The 13220-nt window shown below is 39.3% G+C and overlaps 2 protein-coding genes across 2 annotated transcripts; both read left to right on the top strand.

The window, feature by feature from the left end:
• The first annotated feature begins 1582 nt into the window (after positions 1-1582).
• LOC145958901 (uncharacterized) lies at positions 1583-8049 on the top strand. Its single transcript, XM_083076493.1, has 2 exons — positions 1583-3134; positions 3457-8049. Exon 2 carries the CDS (start codon positions 4224-4226, stop codon positions 8043-8045), a length of 3822 nt encoding a protein of 1273 aa, XP_082932619.1. The 5' UTR covers positions 1583-3134; positions 3457-4223; the 3' UTR covers positions 8046-8049.
• Positions 2883-3651, top strand: LOC109795991 (citrate-binding protein-like). The gene is made up of 2 exons (XM_083059371.1): positions 2883-3134; positions 3457-3651. Exons 1-2 carry the CDS (start codon positions 2883-2885, stop codon positions 3649-3651), a joined length of 447 nt encoding a protein of 148 aa, XP_082915497.1.
• Positions 8050-13220: the final 5171 nt, after the last annotated feature.

Below are 13220 nucleotides of genomic sequence, written 5' to 3'. Positions count from 1 at the left end.
TTTATTTAAGTGACATGTACAACCCTTTATATAAGATAATTAATATCATTTATGCACTATTAAGAGAAAACAAATTATTAATACAAGTTTCAATAATTTAATGAGATTTGATCAATTTTTCAATTTTAACTCTTAAATTATATCAAAATTATTATGCATGTTGTGATTTAAAAAATATACCAACTTCAAGGGACAATTCAAAAGAATAAACCAAAAAATTATTATTTTTAAAATTGAAGAATAATGAAAATTTTCTTTAAAAAATAGAAAATTATACATAATCCATAAACGAATGTTAGATTCGCATATGATTGACAAAATATAAATTAATTTTTTATTTTTTTTTCTTTCACTTTAACAAATGACATTATTCTAAGGGAAATTAGTAATTTTTAAAAAATTAGAAGAAAGGTGTGTGTTATCTAAATAGACCTCAAGGAGGTGAGTGCAATTTTTTTTATATAAGATAATTTGTAAGTTTAAGTTCTAATAAAATATAATAATATTTGTTAATAATAACAAATTTACATGTTAAATAAAAGAATATCATATTAATATAATATAAACCATACAAAATGAAGATATTAAAATTTATAAATTAACAAAAATAATTAAATTATATTTATAAGGAAAGTATTAAAATAATTTATTCTAATTTAGAATTTTTTATTAAATATAATTTTATTAAAATATTTTAAATTAAATTTAAAAAATTAAAAAATATTTTTTAATTAAATTGGCTCAACAGTTGTAAGGCCTACTGTGTGGCACGGGGGATTGACCTGGTACTCCAAGGTTTGATTTCTCATATGTGTTAAATAAGGTTTGATTTCTCATATGTGTTAAATAATATTTGGCTAATGAAAGTTATATTTTGTGAACGTAATTAATCTTTGATTTTGTTGACTTTAAAACATTGTAAAGATTATTATTTTCATGAAAAAAAAAAAAAAAAACCAAATTGACCATTTTTTTTGGGGTTAAGTTTAACTGATTCTGAAACCCTTCTACTGATTTTTTTACCGATTCAACAAAATGTTTTAAAAGAATCCGACCAACCATTTCAGTCTAATTTTGAAAAGCATATTTACATTAGATTATATACCCTACTCAATCAAATTGAGTTACTCTTATTTGGTAAAAGATTATGCGAGTAGACTGATTGTTTGATGAATAAAAAAAAATTAAATTAAATTAAAAAATATATATATATATATATATATATATGATTTATATTATATTTGATGTATTTCTTAAATAGAATAAAATTGGATATGAATGTAAAATTTGGTGTACTAAATTTTGATACTTGTATTATTTAATATAAAAAATGTATGAAATTCAATTTACGATTTGAACACAAAGTCATGATTAAAAATGTAACTTTAATCATAAATGGATTGACAAAGAAAAGTGCATTTTATTTTATTATATTATCGTTATTTTATTTTATAAAATGGAGTTAAATTTAGTAAAATAAGATAATTATTTATTTATTTTACAAACTAAATTATATAAACACTCTCAAAATTTGTTTTAAAAAATTAGAAAAAATTAATCAATTTTTTTTATAAACTAGTATTTTAGCATGTGTAATATATATATATATATATATATATATATATATATATATATATTACCTATAATTAAAATATATAATAACATATGTATATATAAATAAATATTATATTTAAATATTTAAGTTATATTTTAAATTTATAATAAATAATTTGTATTATAAAATAATTTATTTATTGATAAATTATTTTAAAAATTAATATTTAATATATAAATAATTATGATAACTAAAAATGATTTAAATAAAAAGTTAAAAAAACTCTTAAAAAGACTTTCGTATAAGATAAAATTTATGTTTAATATATAGGATGTAATTGAATTAAGCTAATGATGCATTTTTAATTTTACATTTTTTTTAAATATTAAAATATGTAAATTAATATTAACTTGTAAAATGGGCTCAAATTATTTTACTTCTATTTTTGTTTACACATAAACGCTCATTGAAATCAAAATAATATATGTAAAACAAAAAATTATGATCATTAACTTGCAATATCACCTGTATCAGAAATATTAGACCGACTACATGGAATGGCACGCGACGCCCTTCCGGCCACTAAAATGGCCGAAGCAAGGATGTTTCTCACAAGGAGTCTCGGTCATGATGGCACCGAGACTGCCAAAACACAGGCTCCTACGTCAGTCGGTTACTAGGGAACTTGAGCACGTCGATGGCCGAGACGACCGAGACCACAGTCCATACTCGAGGTATTGGGAGCTCAAGCATGCTAGCTAGTAGCTTAACATAGTCGTCTTGTCATCTTCTCGGACCGGTCAATGGCCGAAATTTGGAAGGGCAAACCTCGAATCCGATCCTCTCGGCCCAACCAAGTGCCAATACGAGTAACCGTAGCCATTAGAGTGACAATCATGATTAACAAGGGCAAGCACACGATTAACGCATAATCAACCGATTACATCGTATTACCTAATTTGGTAAGTGTCATAGGAGACGTTCAGGACCCATTATAACTAGTATAAATAGGTCACGTTAAACGAGGTATGATACTGTTCATTTATTACTATTGCGATTCGTGATTGTCTTGACTTGAACGTCGGAGTGCCTTTTGTAGGTACCTCCCCCCATCCGTTCAGAGCTCTCGTTCGACCCTTACGCTACGAGAAGATTACGAGTGCGCCCTCAGACAAGTACATCACCCATGCATGTCAACGATTTGTCTTTGGACTTCTACAAATAGTATACTCGTACAAAAATGTTTTCCATCAAGCCTTCCTCATAAACCTTTCAAAATTCGAGGAAAAAGAGCTAGTTATCTTCTACTTCGATCCGTAACAAAACAATGGTGCCCCAAACCATTCTGCCATTAATCATCTGTGTGGCCACCCTTTCCCGGGCTTTCGCGGATCCCACAGATGGGTTCACGCGTCTTCCATTAAGTAACTCAAACTTTCAGGTCCAAAAACCTCACGACATTCCAGAAAACCAGCGTTATAGCTTTTCCAATGGAGTCCACAGATTTAGGGTATATTCTACGGACAAGCCTCACACAGCTACCAACGAAACAGCACCGCGAACTGAGATTCTTGTCACTGTATGACCCATGCATGTCTCACCTTATTTTTTCATACTCAATTCACCATGGTAGATCGGAAATGATACTCCTAAAACTACCTTGATAAATCAATGACATATCGAAAATTTTCAGATAAATACTATTCTTTACTTAACAGTATCATTCATTGCATTTACCATAAATATTAACACTAAATTCACTAACTCTCTTTTTTTAATATTCTTTTTACTATTAGTTAATTTGTTTTTAAAATCATGTAGGTGTTATTTTGTTTTGATATGATCACCATGTTATTATGCTTTGTTGACGATTTAAAATTCAGTAAGTTATAAATTTGCAGGGATACGATTACACATCTGGTGTGTGGCAATTCGAAGGGTATTTTTACGTGCCTAGTGGCACAAGCGGGGTGTGCATCCAGCAAGTGTTCGGTGCAGTGTCCTTTTCCACAACCTCGCAGAGTAGGGTGTACGATGGTTCTCTCACTCACTATAACGCCCCTGTTTTGGAATCAAACATCTACAGTAAGTGGTAGCAGTTCAACGTGATCCATGACATGGGTGCCAACAACGTCAAGATTTATGTTAATGGTGTGAAAAAGTTCGATGGAGCTGGACATGGAGCCAGCACTCACTACTTCAAGTTTGGTGTTTACGCACAGACCGCTGCTTCCAACTACATGGAATCTCGTTGGAGGGATATAAAGATTTTTAGAAAATATTGATCCATGCATCCAGTGGAAAAAAATAATATATAACCTTACTAATCCTATTTTACTAAACTGTGATAGGTTTCTGTTCCTATCGTAAGTCCGCTGTCATCGTTAGGGTCACCGCATCCGAGGTATTGTCTGCTTTGACGCTTGTTGGGCCGTCACGGTTTTGTCCTTGAAAAGGGGCCTTGGTGGGTTAAGGGGGAAGGGTGTTTATAAACTACCCTTAACATCATGCCAGTCATGTTTCCCCTGCCATCGAAGAACATCATTCTTCCCCAGATCCTACTTATCCATCAAACCCAACTCGGACTCATCGTTCCGAAGATACCCATATCAGTCGTCCGGTTGAAGATCAACACTCGGTTCGTCGACACCCCTTTGTTGATGGAATCATGGAAGTTCCCCTTCCAACTTCCTGGAAACTGTTGAATATTGAGCGTTATGATGGCACTATAGACCCCGATGAGCACATCGATGCCTATATCACTCAAATCAACCTTTACACAAACGACGATGCCATCATGTGTCGTGTATTTTTGACTTCCCTCAAAGGCGCTGCTCTTAGTTGGTACACCCAACTACCATCCAGATCGGTTGATAACTTCAACACCTTGGTACGACTTTTCTCCGCCCAGTATGCCACTAGCAGACCACACGATATCACATCGGCCGCGCTTTCAAATTTGCGACAACAAGATGATGAGTCTTTGAGACATTTCATGGAATGTTTTGCCAACGTTTCTATAAAAATTCGTAATCTTAATCCGGAAGTTGCCCTTCATTCCATGCTTATGGCACTCAAACCTGGGCCCTTTGTTGACAGTCTTTGCCGATGTCAGCCGGAGAGCATGGATGAACTCAGGGCCCGCGCAGATGGCTACATTCAAATGGAGGAACATGCCGAGTTCCGTAACTCTGTCCGTGACAGTCTCACCACTAAGGGCGAATCTAGTATCAGGGAAAACTCAAAGGCTCATACTGACCAAAGATCAAAAAGACCTCGTCAATCACGAGGTCCCATGTATGAATTTTACACACCTCTTAATGCTCCTTGTGTTAACATCTTGGAGGAAGCTAACCATGCAGATTTGATCTCTTTACCCCCACCGACACACAATCCGGCCAACGCCGATAAGAGCAAGCATTGCCGTTATCATAGAAATTACGGACACACAACAAAAGAATGTTGGAGCCTCAAAGATCGAATTGAAGAACTCATTCAAGCTGGTCAACTTTGGCAATATATCCAACGTGGCCAAGCTTCTCGTGGGGGCTTCCAAGGACGCGGAAGGGGACGTGACCGATTTCCTGCTCGATATCAAGGACGATATCAGAATTATCAAGGACGATCTGAACAAGGTCAATATCATCAAACAAATACACGTGATGAAAGCAAACCAAGCACAAACAGCGCTCATCCGCAACATATGGATAAATCCTCCGAAGGAAACAACATACGTGGAGTTATCCATACTATCTTAGGAGGGTTTGCAGGAGGAGGAAGTTCCAACTCGGCCAGGAAGCGACATCTACGCACTGTCCAAAACGTCAACAATTGCCATAACTCGGGATCTAAGTCAGAAACACCAACCCCTCCTATCATTTTCACAGATGATGACTATGAAGGTATCAGCTTGAATCAAGACGATCCAATGGTCATCTCAGTCGAGGTGGCCAATTGGGAAGTCCAAAAAACGTTGATTGACCAAGGTAGTTCCGCCGATGTTCTATATTGGCCGACTTTCCTGAAGCTTGACATTCCTCATAGCATGATTCAACCATACTCCGAGCCTCTCGTCGGCTTCGCAGGTGAGCGAGTTCATACTCGTGGTTTCATTGAATTGCTAACATCTTTTGGTACAGCTCATAACTCAAGGAGAATCCTGGTGAAGTATTTGTTGGTTGACGCTACCACCTCTTATAACATCCTGATCGGGAGACCAACGTTGAATCAATTAGGAGCAGTTGTGTCAACACCTCATCTAACTATGAAGTTCCCAGGCACAGATGGACACATAATAGCTGTAAAAGCCAATCAACAAATTGCAAGGAAATGCTACGCTGAAAGTTTGAAGATTACACCCCCAAGTCGTCAACCTGAGGTGCCAACTTCCTCTATCATTGCTCACATCGCTACAAGGGAAATGACCGACTTAGATCCCCGAATCGATATGCATGATCAGCGGCCTAATCCCATTAACGAGTTGATTGAGTTTCAGATCGGCAAGAAGCCAAACCAGTGCACCAAGATTGCCAAGCACATTGATCCTGATGTCCAAGGTAAAATCATGACAATTCTTACTGAAAATGCTGACCTCTTTGCATGGAGTAGTGCATATATGCCTGGGATAGATCCCAATTTCATCTGTCATAAGTTAGCTATCCACAGAGAGGCACGACCTATATCTCAGAAGCAAAGAAAGATTAGTGGCGAAAGAAGAGAAGCTGTCAAGGCCGAAACGCAAAAGCTTTTGAATGTCGGGTTCAACCGAGAAATCAAATACACCACCTGGTTAGCCAATGTGGTAATGGTTAAAAATTCCAATGGAAAATGGCGTATGTGTGTTGATTACACCGATTTAAATAAAGCTTGTCCAAAAGACGCTTACCCACTTCCCAGTATTGACAGATTGGTGGACGGAGCTTCAGGGTATGCCATGCTCAGTTTTCTGGATGCTTATTCTGGGTATAATCAAATCTTGATGTACCCCCCAGATGAGGAGCACACTGCCTTTATCACGGAACAAGCCAATTATTGCTACCATGTCATGCCCTTTGGACTCAAGAATGCAGGAGCCACCTACCAAAGGCTCATGGATAAGGTCTTCGTCAATCAGATCGGCCGTAACCTCGAGGTGTATGTTGACGACATGGTCATCAAGACAGAGTCCCCCGACAATCATGTCCGAGATCTGGAGGAGATTTTCAAGCAAATCCGCGAGCACAATATGAGATTAAACCCCGAAAAATGTGTTTTTGGAGTTCATGGAGGCAAATTCATGGGATTCATGATTACTTGTAGAGGTATTGAAGCAAATCCTGACAAGTGTCAGGCATTGATCAGTATGAGAAGTCCCAAAAATCACAAAGAGGTGCAGAGGTTGGCAGGAAGACTTGCTTCACTATCTTGGTTTATTCTGAAGCTGGCAGAAAAGGCCAAGCCTATCTTCCATTTACTCAAAAAGGCAAAAGAATTCTGTTGGAGTGACCAATGTGAACAAGCTTTCACCAGCTTCAAGCAATTCTTATCAGCTCCCCCCATCTTATCCAAACCGACCTACCAAGATGATCTTCTGCTATACCTTGTAGTGGCCGACAACGCTATTAGCTCAGCACTGGTACAAGAGAATGACAAAAAGCAAACTCCCATATACTTCATCAGCCGGGTATTACAAGATACCGAGAGGAGATATCAAACCATAGAGAAGCTGGTCTTGGCATTGGTGGTTTCATCTCGCCGACTTCGTCCCTATTTCCAAAGTCATCAAATTATTGTGAAGTCGGACTACCCTATCAAGCAAATACTCAGAAAGCCCGACCTGGCCGGGCATATGATAACCTGGTCAGTCGAGCTCTTCGAGTACGGCATAAAGTATGAAAGTCGAGGACCACTAAAAGCCCAATGTCTGGCCAACTTTGTAGCCGAGCTCACCCCCGTTCCACCTCTGGATGAACAAATCTGGACCTTGCATGTGGATGGATCTTCCAATGTGAAAGGCAGCGGTGCTGGCATTATTCTTGAAGGACCAAACGACATAATGCTTGAACTTGCTCTAAAATTTGATTTCAAAGCTACTAATAATCAGGCTGAATATGAGGCTCTGTTGGCAGGTTTAACATTGGCCAAAGACGTTGGTGTAAAGAGGCTAAAATGTTGCAGTGATTCTAAGCTGATCACCGAACAAGTAGGAGGAGGATATCAGACTAAAGAACCCCAACTTCAAAGGTATAATCTTATGGTATCTCAGCAAACATCTTTCTTTGATAATTTCCAGATTGAGCACATCCCACGAGCTCAGAATCAGAGGGCCGACTTGTTGTCCAAGCTTACTAGCACTAAGCGCCCCGGCCAACACAAGACCATCATTCAAGAAACTATAGCTGCCCCAGTTGCCAAGTTACAGCAATTTTTGCCAACAACTCATATCAGCAAGGTTGGATGGTCGATATTTGGAAATATCTTAAAGATGGGATCTTACCGGACAGCAAGGTAGAAGCTTCCAAGATTAAAAACAAATCATGCCACTTTACAATTGAAGCGGATGAGTTGTTCAAACGAGGCTTCTCTATGCCTCTCCTCAAATGTTTAGACACAGATCAAGCCCACTATGTAATGGATGAGATCCACCGCGGAATCTGTGGCATGCATTCCGGAGCTCGGTCCATGGCTGCCAGAGTTATCCGAGCTGGGTACTACTGGCCAACTATGAGATCAGACTGTAAGTCATATGTGCAAAAATGCAAAGCCTGCCAAGAGTTCGGCAATCTACACCAGTTACCTCCAACAACCCTACATTCGATGCAGTCAGCCTGGCCCTTTGCTTGGTGGGGGATGGATATCCTTGGTCCTTTTCCAGTAGCCAAAGGTCAACTAAAGTTCCTATTAGTTGGCATTGATTACTTCACAAAATGGATTGAGGCTGAAGCCTTAGCCAAGATTACTGCGGCCAATATCCAAAGATTTACGTGGAAGAAAATTATCTGCAGGTATGGCTTACCTCATGTTATAACCACTGATAATGGCAAGCAGTTTGTTGATAAAAATTTTGAGCAATTTTTGGGGCAACTCGGAATCAATCACAAAGTTACCTCGATTGAACATCCACAAACCAATGGACAAGTTGAAGCTGCCAACAAGGTTATTCTTAGAGAACTCAGGAAAAGGCATGGCTCGGAAAAAGGAGAATGGGTGGACGAGCTCCCTGGTATTTTATGGGCCTATCATTGCACACCACAGACCACCACTCAAGAAACCCCATACAGATTGACTTATGGGTCTGATGCTATGATCCCGGTGGAGGTCGGGGAACCAAGTCACCGAAGATTAACTTTTGATGCAACTCAAAATGTGGAAGCCTTGAGAACCGATCTCGACCTCATAGACGAAGCCAGAGAGTGCGCCCGAGTTCAAGAAGAGGCATGCAAACTCAGAGCATCTCGGCGATACAATTCCAAACTTAAACCGAGATCGTTCCAAGAAGGAGACCTCGTCTGGAGAGCTGTCGGAGACACTAGAAAAGACATATTAGCAGGAAAATTCGCAGCCAATTGGGAAGGTCCATTCCGCATCTCGGAATGTCTACAAAATGGTGCATACAGACTCATAGAGTTAAGTGGCAAACTTATCCCAAGAACTTGGAATGCCACTCATATGAAATTTTATTATAGCTGAAATGTTGTAACCCCAGGTATTGTACTCTTTTTCCTACTTCAGTCTTTTTTTCCAATAAAAAAGAAAGGGTTTTGGCTGAAGAGGTTTTAACGAGGCATGCCTGGGAAGTAGAAGAGATGTACTTGATATCCAATTTCATAATATACATCATACATTCTCTTTTCTCTCATCTTAGCTCTTTCCCTTTTCAATTTATGTCATTGTTAGAGTTTCTGTCTCGGAAATTATATGAAATTATTACCTAAAACTGATCCCATGTTAACAAGATTGGCCAAGTTTGAGCCTCATAACTATTAAAATTGGCCAAGTTTGAGCCAACGTTCACGGAACTGGCCAAGTTTGAGCCTCATAACTATTAAAATTGGCCAAGTTTGAGCCCACGTTCACGGAACTGGCCAAGTTTGAGCCGATGTTACTTATAATTCCAAAGTTGGCCAAGTCTGAGCCAATCTTATTTTCCCATGGCCAAGTTTACGCCAACATTATTTATAATTCTAAAATTGGCCAAGTTTGAGCCAATATTTATCAACTTCACTAAGTTTGAACTCACGTTCTTCATCATTGAGAAGTAATTTCAAACATACCGATATTCACATGAAAGAAAATAGCATAGACATCCATATATCAAGTTTATCTCCAATACATACATATAATGTTTACTCCTAAAAAAGCAAAACACGCTTAATCCACTCAGTACATACATCAAAATAGTTAAAGCAAGCAAAATATTTCATTATTACAATTTCCTCCCTCCTAACTTCATCTTTTAGTACTATTGTCATCAGGTAAGTCATCCTCGTTCACTAACTTCCCGTCCAACACATCTTTGTTCACATCCAGATCAGACAGATCAACCTCTGGAGCCACCACCTTAATTTGACGAAGAGCTTTGGCAAACCCTTTTTTTGTGCTCCCCTATTATATGTACTCGATGGTCTGAAGCTCTTTGCTCAACTTATTATTTTTCTTCTCCAACTCAGCATATTTCTCAACATCAGCAGCTATTACTTCTTGGCAGGCCTTGTTTTGTGACTTTAATCTTTCCACTTCGCCTTGCAAATCTGTTGTAGCTTTTTCTTTTTCTTCCATCTTCCTTCTCAACTCGCCATGCTCCTGCTTGTTTCTTTCTTTTTCCTCCTCCATTGCCTTCACTTTAGCCAACAACTCTTCTACCTTGGCCGAATAAGATTTATTTGACCTGGTAGAAATCTCGAAGGCTTTGGTCATCTCAGCCAATTTCTTGTTCGCCTCCTCAACTTCAGAGTTCAATGCTCCAATTCTGGCATTTTCAGCTCTCAACTTGGCCATCTGCATGGCATTCTTTTCCCACTTTTTCTTCCAGTGGTCTACCACAGATATCGATCTCTACAAAAATACTTGAACAGAGTCTAACCCCTAAATTGGGCCAACCTTCTCTATTAAGGCCTTATCAGCAATATATGTTGGATCCTCTTTATAAAAAGATTCTGCCGTCAGCTTGGCGCTCCAAAGGGAGGTCACATCCTCAGACATACTAACATGATCCAATCTTCCCAGAGGATTATCGGTATCATATCTTTGATGCAGGCCGAGTACCTTGGGCACTTCGAGAAGGCCCTTCCCGAGGAATTGGTGACGCAAAACCAAGTTGGGCAATAGATTTTTGTAAGTCTGACATCACATTGTGAGACGAAAGTGGAGTTGTTTCTACCTCCTTGTCCTTCATCGCTACAACCTACACACACGAAAATAATATCATATAATGTCACACGAATTTCATATTTGTTTATTTATACATCACAGAACGGTAATTCTCACCTTTTCCTCCTCAAGATTGATGGTGATGGGCTTATCTTTCTTGGGCTCATCCTCCTTCCCAGATTTGTCTTCCACATCGGAAGAATCTGGCACATCAGCCTTCACCCCACTCGGACGACCTACATTCTCCTTGCCAACTCAGAGTTTCTTTTTCAAAACTCGGTCATCCAGCGCCACTTTCTTTTCCTTCACTGGGCCAACCTCGGCCTCTAGACTTTCAATTTCTTCAGCTTTATACTTGGCCTTTAGCTCACGCCATTTGCTTCGTCCCATGATCTCTGCACATCACAATAATCAATGACATATTCAATTACACAATTTTAACTACATATCAACATTATTATTACTTACTCTCTAAGTCCTCTTGTGGATTTTGGGATCTCGCAAGCGATAAAATAGCTTTGCTCTCTAACGGCCGAGCTAGCTCTTCTAATTTCCTTATATCTTCTTTCTCGCTGGGAGACAATACCAACCCTTCGGATCCAGCAAACCTCACAGGTTGTGATTGCCAACATAGAGGAAACTTCGGTTCACCATTCCAATGGAAAATCGGATCCAAATTCGGGTTTTCATGTGCAGATTGTACTCTAAAAAATTCTTCCTTAAAGCTTTTATATGATTGCGAAAAAATTTTGAACAACCCCCCATTCGAACTCCCACTCAACGATACCCAACCATAAGGTCGTTCCCCCAGTTTCACTTGATAGAAGTGCATAAACGTCCCTAAGCTTGGCTCGATACTCAACACTGAGCACAAAATTTGAAATGCACGCACAAAACCCCAACTGTTTGGGTGTAATTGACTAGGGGCAACATTAATCTTCTTCAAAAACTCACACTCAAAATGCGTAAAAGGGATTAACACACCCAAATCTTTGAATAAACACTAATACATATATATAAATGGAGGTGATATGGAGACTTCAAAAAATACGCGTTCATCCACTGTACAAGGCTCAATTGATAAACGCTCTAAATACGGGGGAAGACAAAATCTCAACTTGTGTTGCAAAACGCTTGCCTCCATTTCACTCTTAATTTTACTCTCGTATTTTCCTACATCACCCCGTACCCATTCGTACCCAGTCACTGCAATTTTAGGATGCGAATCCTTCCTATTGTTTCCCCCCCTCTTTCGTATCACAGACCCCTTTACCTCCTCTCCCCCACTTTCTTTTCCCTTACGCTTCCCCTCATTCACCTTTCCCATCAATCTCACTCCCTCTTTACACCAGACAACACACAATCCAAGAGAAAAGGGGGAATACCTGTTAGTTCCTCGCTTTTGTTTTGTGCAGTATGCTTTCGCCTCCACCATCGCTGTCGCACTATATTCTCACAGCCAAAACTCTGCTCGCAAGTCCCCTCTTTGTATATATATAGGCCCAGTATCACACCCGGTCGTTTAATGCTTGCGCGTCGCGGCTCCTCAGTGCGACCTCTGGCCTATGCTAGAGCGCCTTAAATGTTGCCTCGAACAACTCCAATCGTCATGATTGAGCGCCTCACCCGCTCGCATTTCACAGCCCCCAATACTGCGACCTTTCGATTTGAAACGTATTAATTTTTTATGTTTAATGTTTCACACGTGGCATCGAAAGAACGTACCGCTCTAACTCTTCCCCACGTCTTTTCATCTTTCCCCTTCCCCGAGCCTCCCTATGCACTTATCAACTCTTTCATTCATACTTCATTTAGAGCTTGGGGGGCTTGTGTACCAACCTGGCTCAAGGCCGAGCTCAACCGAGTTCATTAAACATCTTGACCGAGCTCAACCGAGTTCATAAAACAACCTTGACCGAGATGACCACCTAGTCTAGTTCGACTAAAGTAAATATATCTAATGCTGAGGTGCCACATCAGAAGAATGAGATCGGTAATACACCTCGGCATATCAACAACATCGAACACGACTCAACCAAGGACAACCCTCAGAAAATAACCATATAGCAGTTCACACGGTTACTCGAAAAACCCACGATAGGTAATGATATAAGCAGTACGCGATATTGGATAGACGACTGACTTGATCTTCGGAGTCCCTTTTGCAGGTACATCGAAGACGCTCGGACGAGGAGATCAGAGAGAGAGAAGAGACACACCCCAGCGACCGCTTTCGTACGATTCCGGCCAGGAACAGAACCAGGGAGACTACTTATCCGAGTTAGGAGTCCAACCTGATTCGTGTAAGTACAGTTTC

The sequence above is a fragment of the Cajanus cajan genome, chromosome 6 (genome assembly GCF_000230855.2).
Source record: "Cajanus cajan strain Asha chromosome 6, NIPB_CcT2T_4, whole genome shotgun sequence".
In the NCBI taxonomy this organism is placed as follows: Eukaryota; Viridiplantae; Streptophyta; class Magnoliopsida; order Fabales; family Fabaceae; genus Cajanus; species Cajanus cajan.
Note: the sequence above shows the minus strand (reverse complement) of the source record. Positions and strands in the feature narration are given on the sequence as shown.

Excerpts from the sequence above, each read along its gene's own strand:
- LOC145958901 (XM_083076493.1), top strand. The coding sequence starts at position 4,224 with ATGGAAGTTCCCCTTCCAACTTCCTGGAAACTGTTGAATATTGAGCGT.
- LOC109795991 (XM_083059371.1), top strand. The coding sequence starts at position 2,883 with ATGGTGCCCCAAACCATTCTGCCATTAATCATCTGTGTGGCCACCCTT. Across the intron at positions 3,135-3,456 it reads GAACTGAGATTCTTGTCACT|GGATACGATTACACATCTGG; the intron begins GTATGACCCATG and ends ATAAATTTGCAG.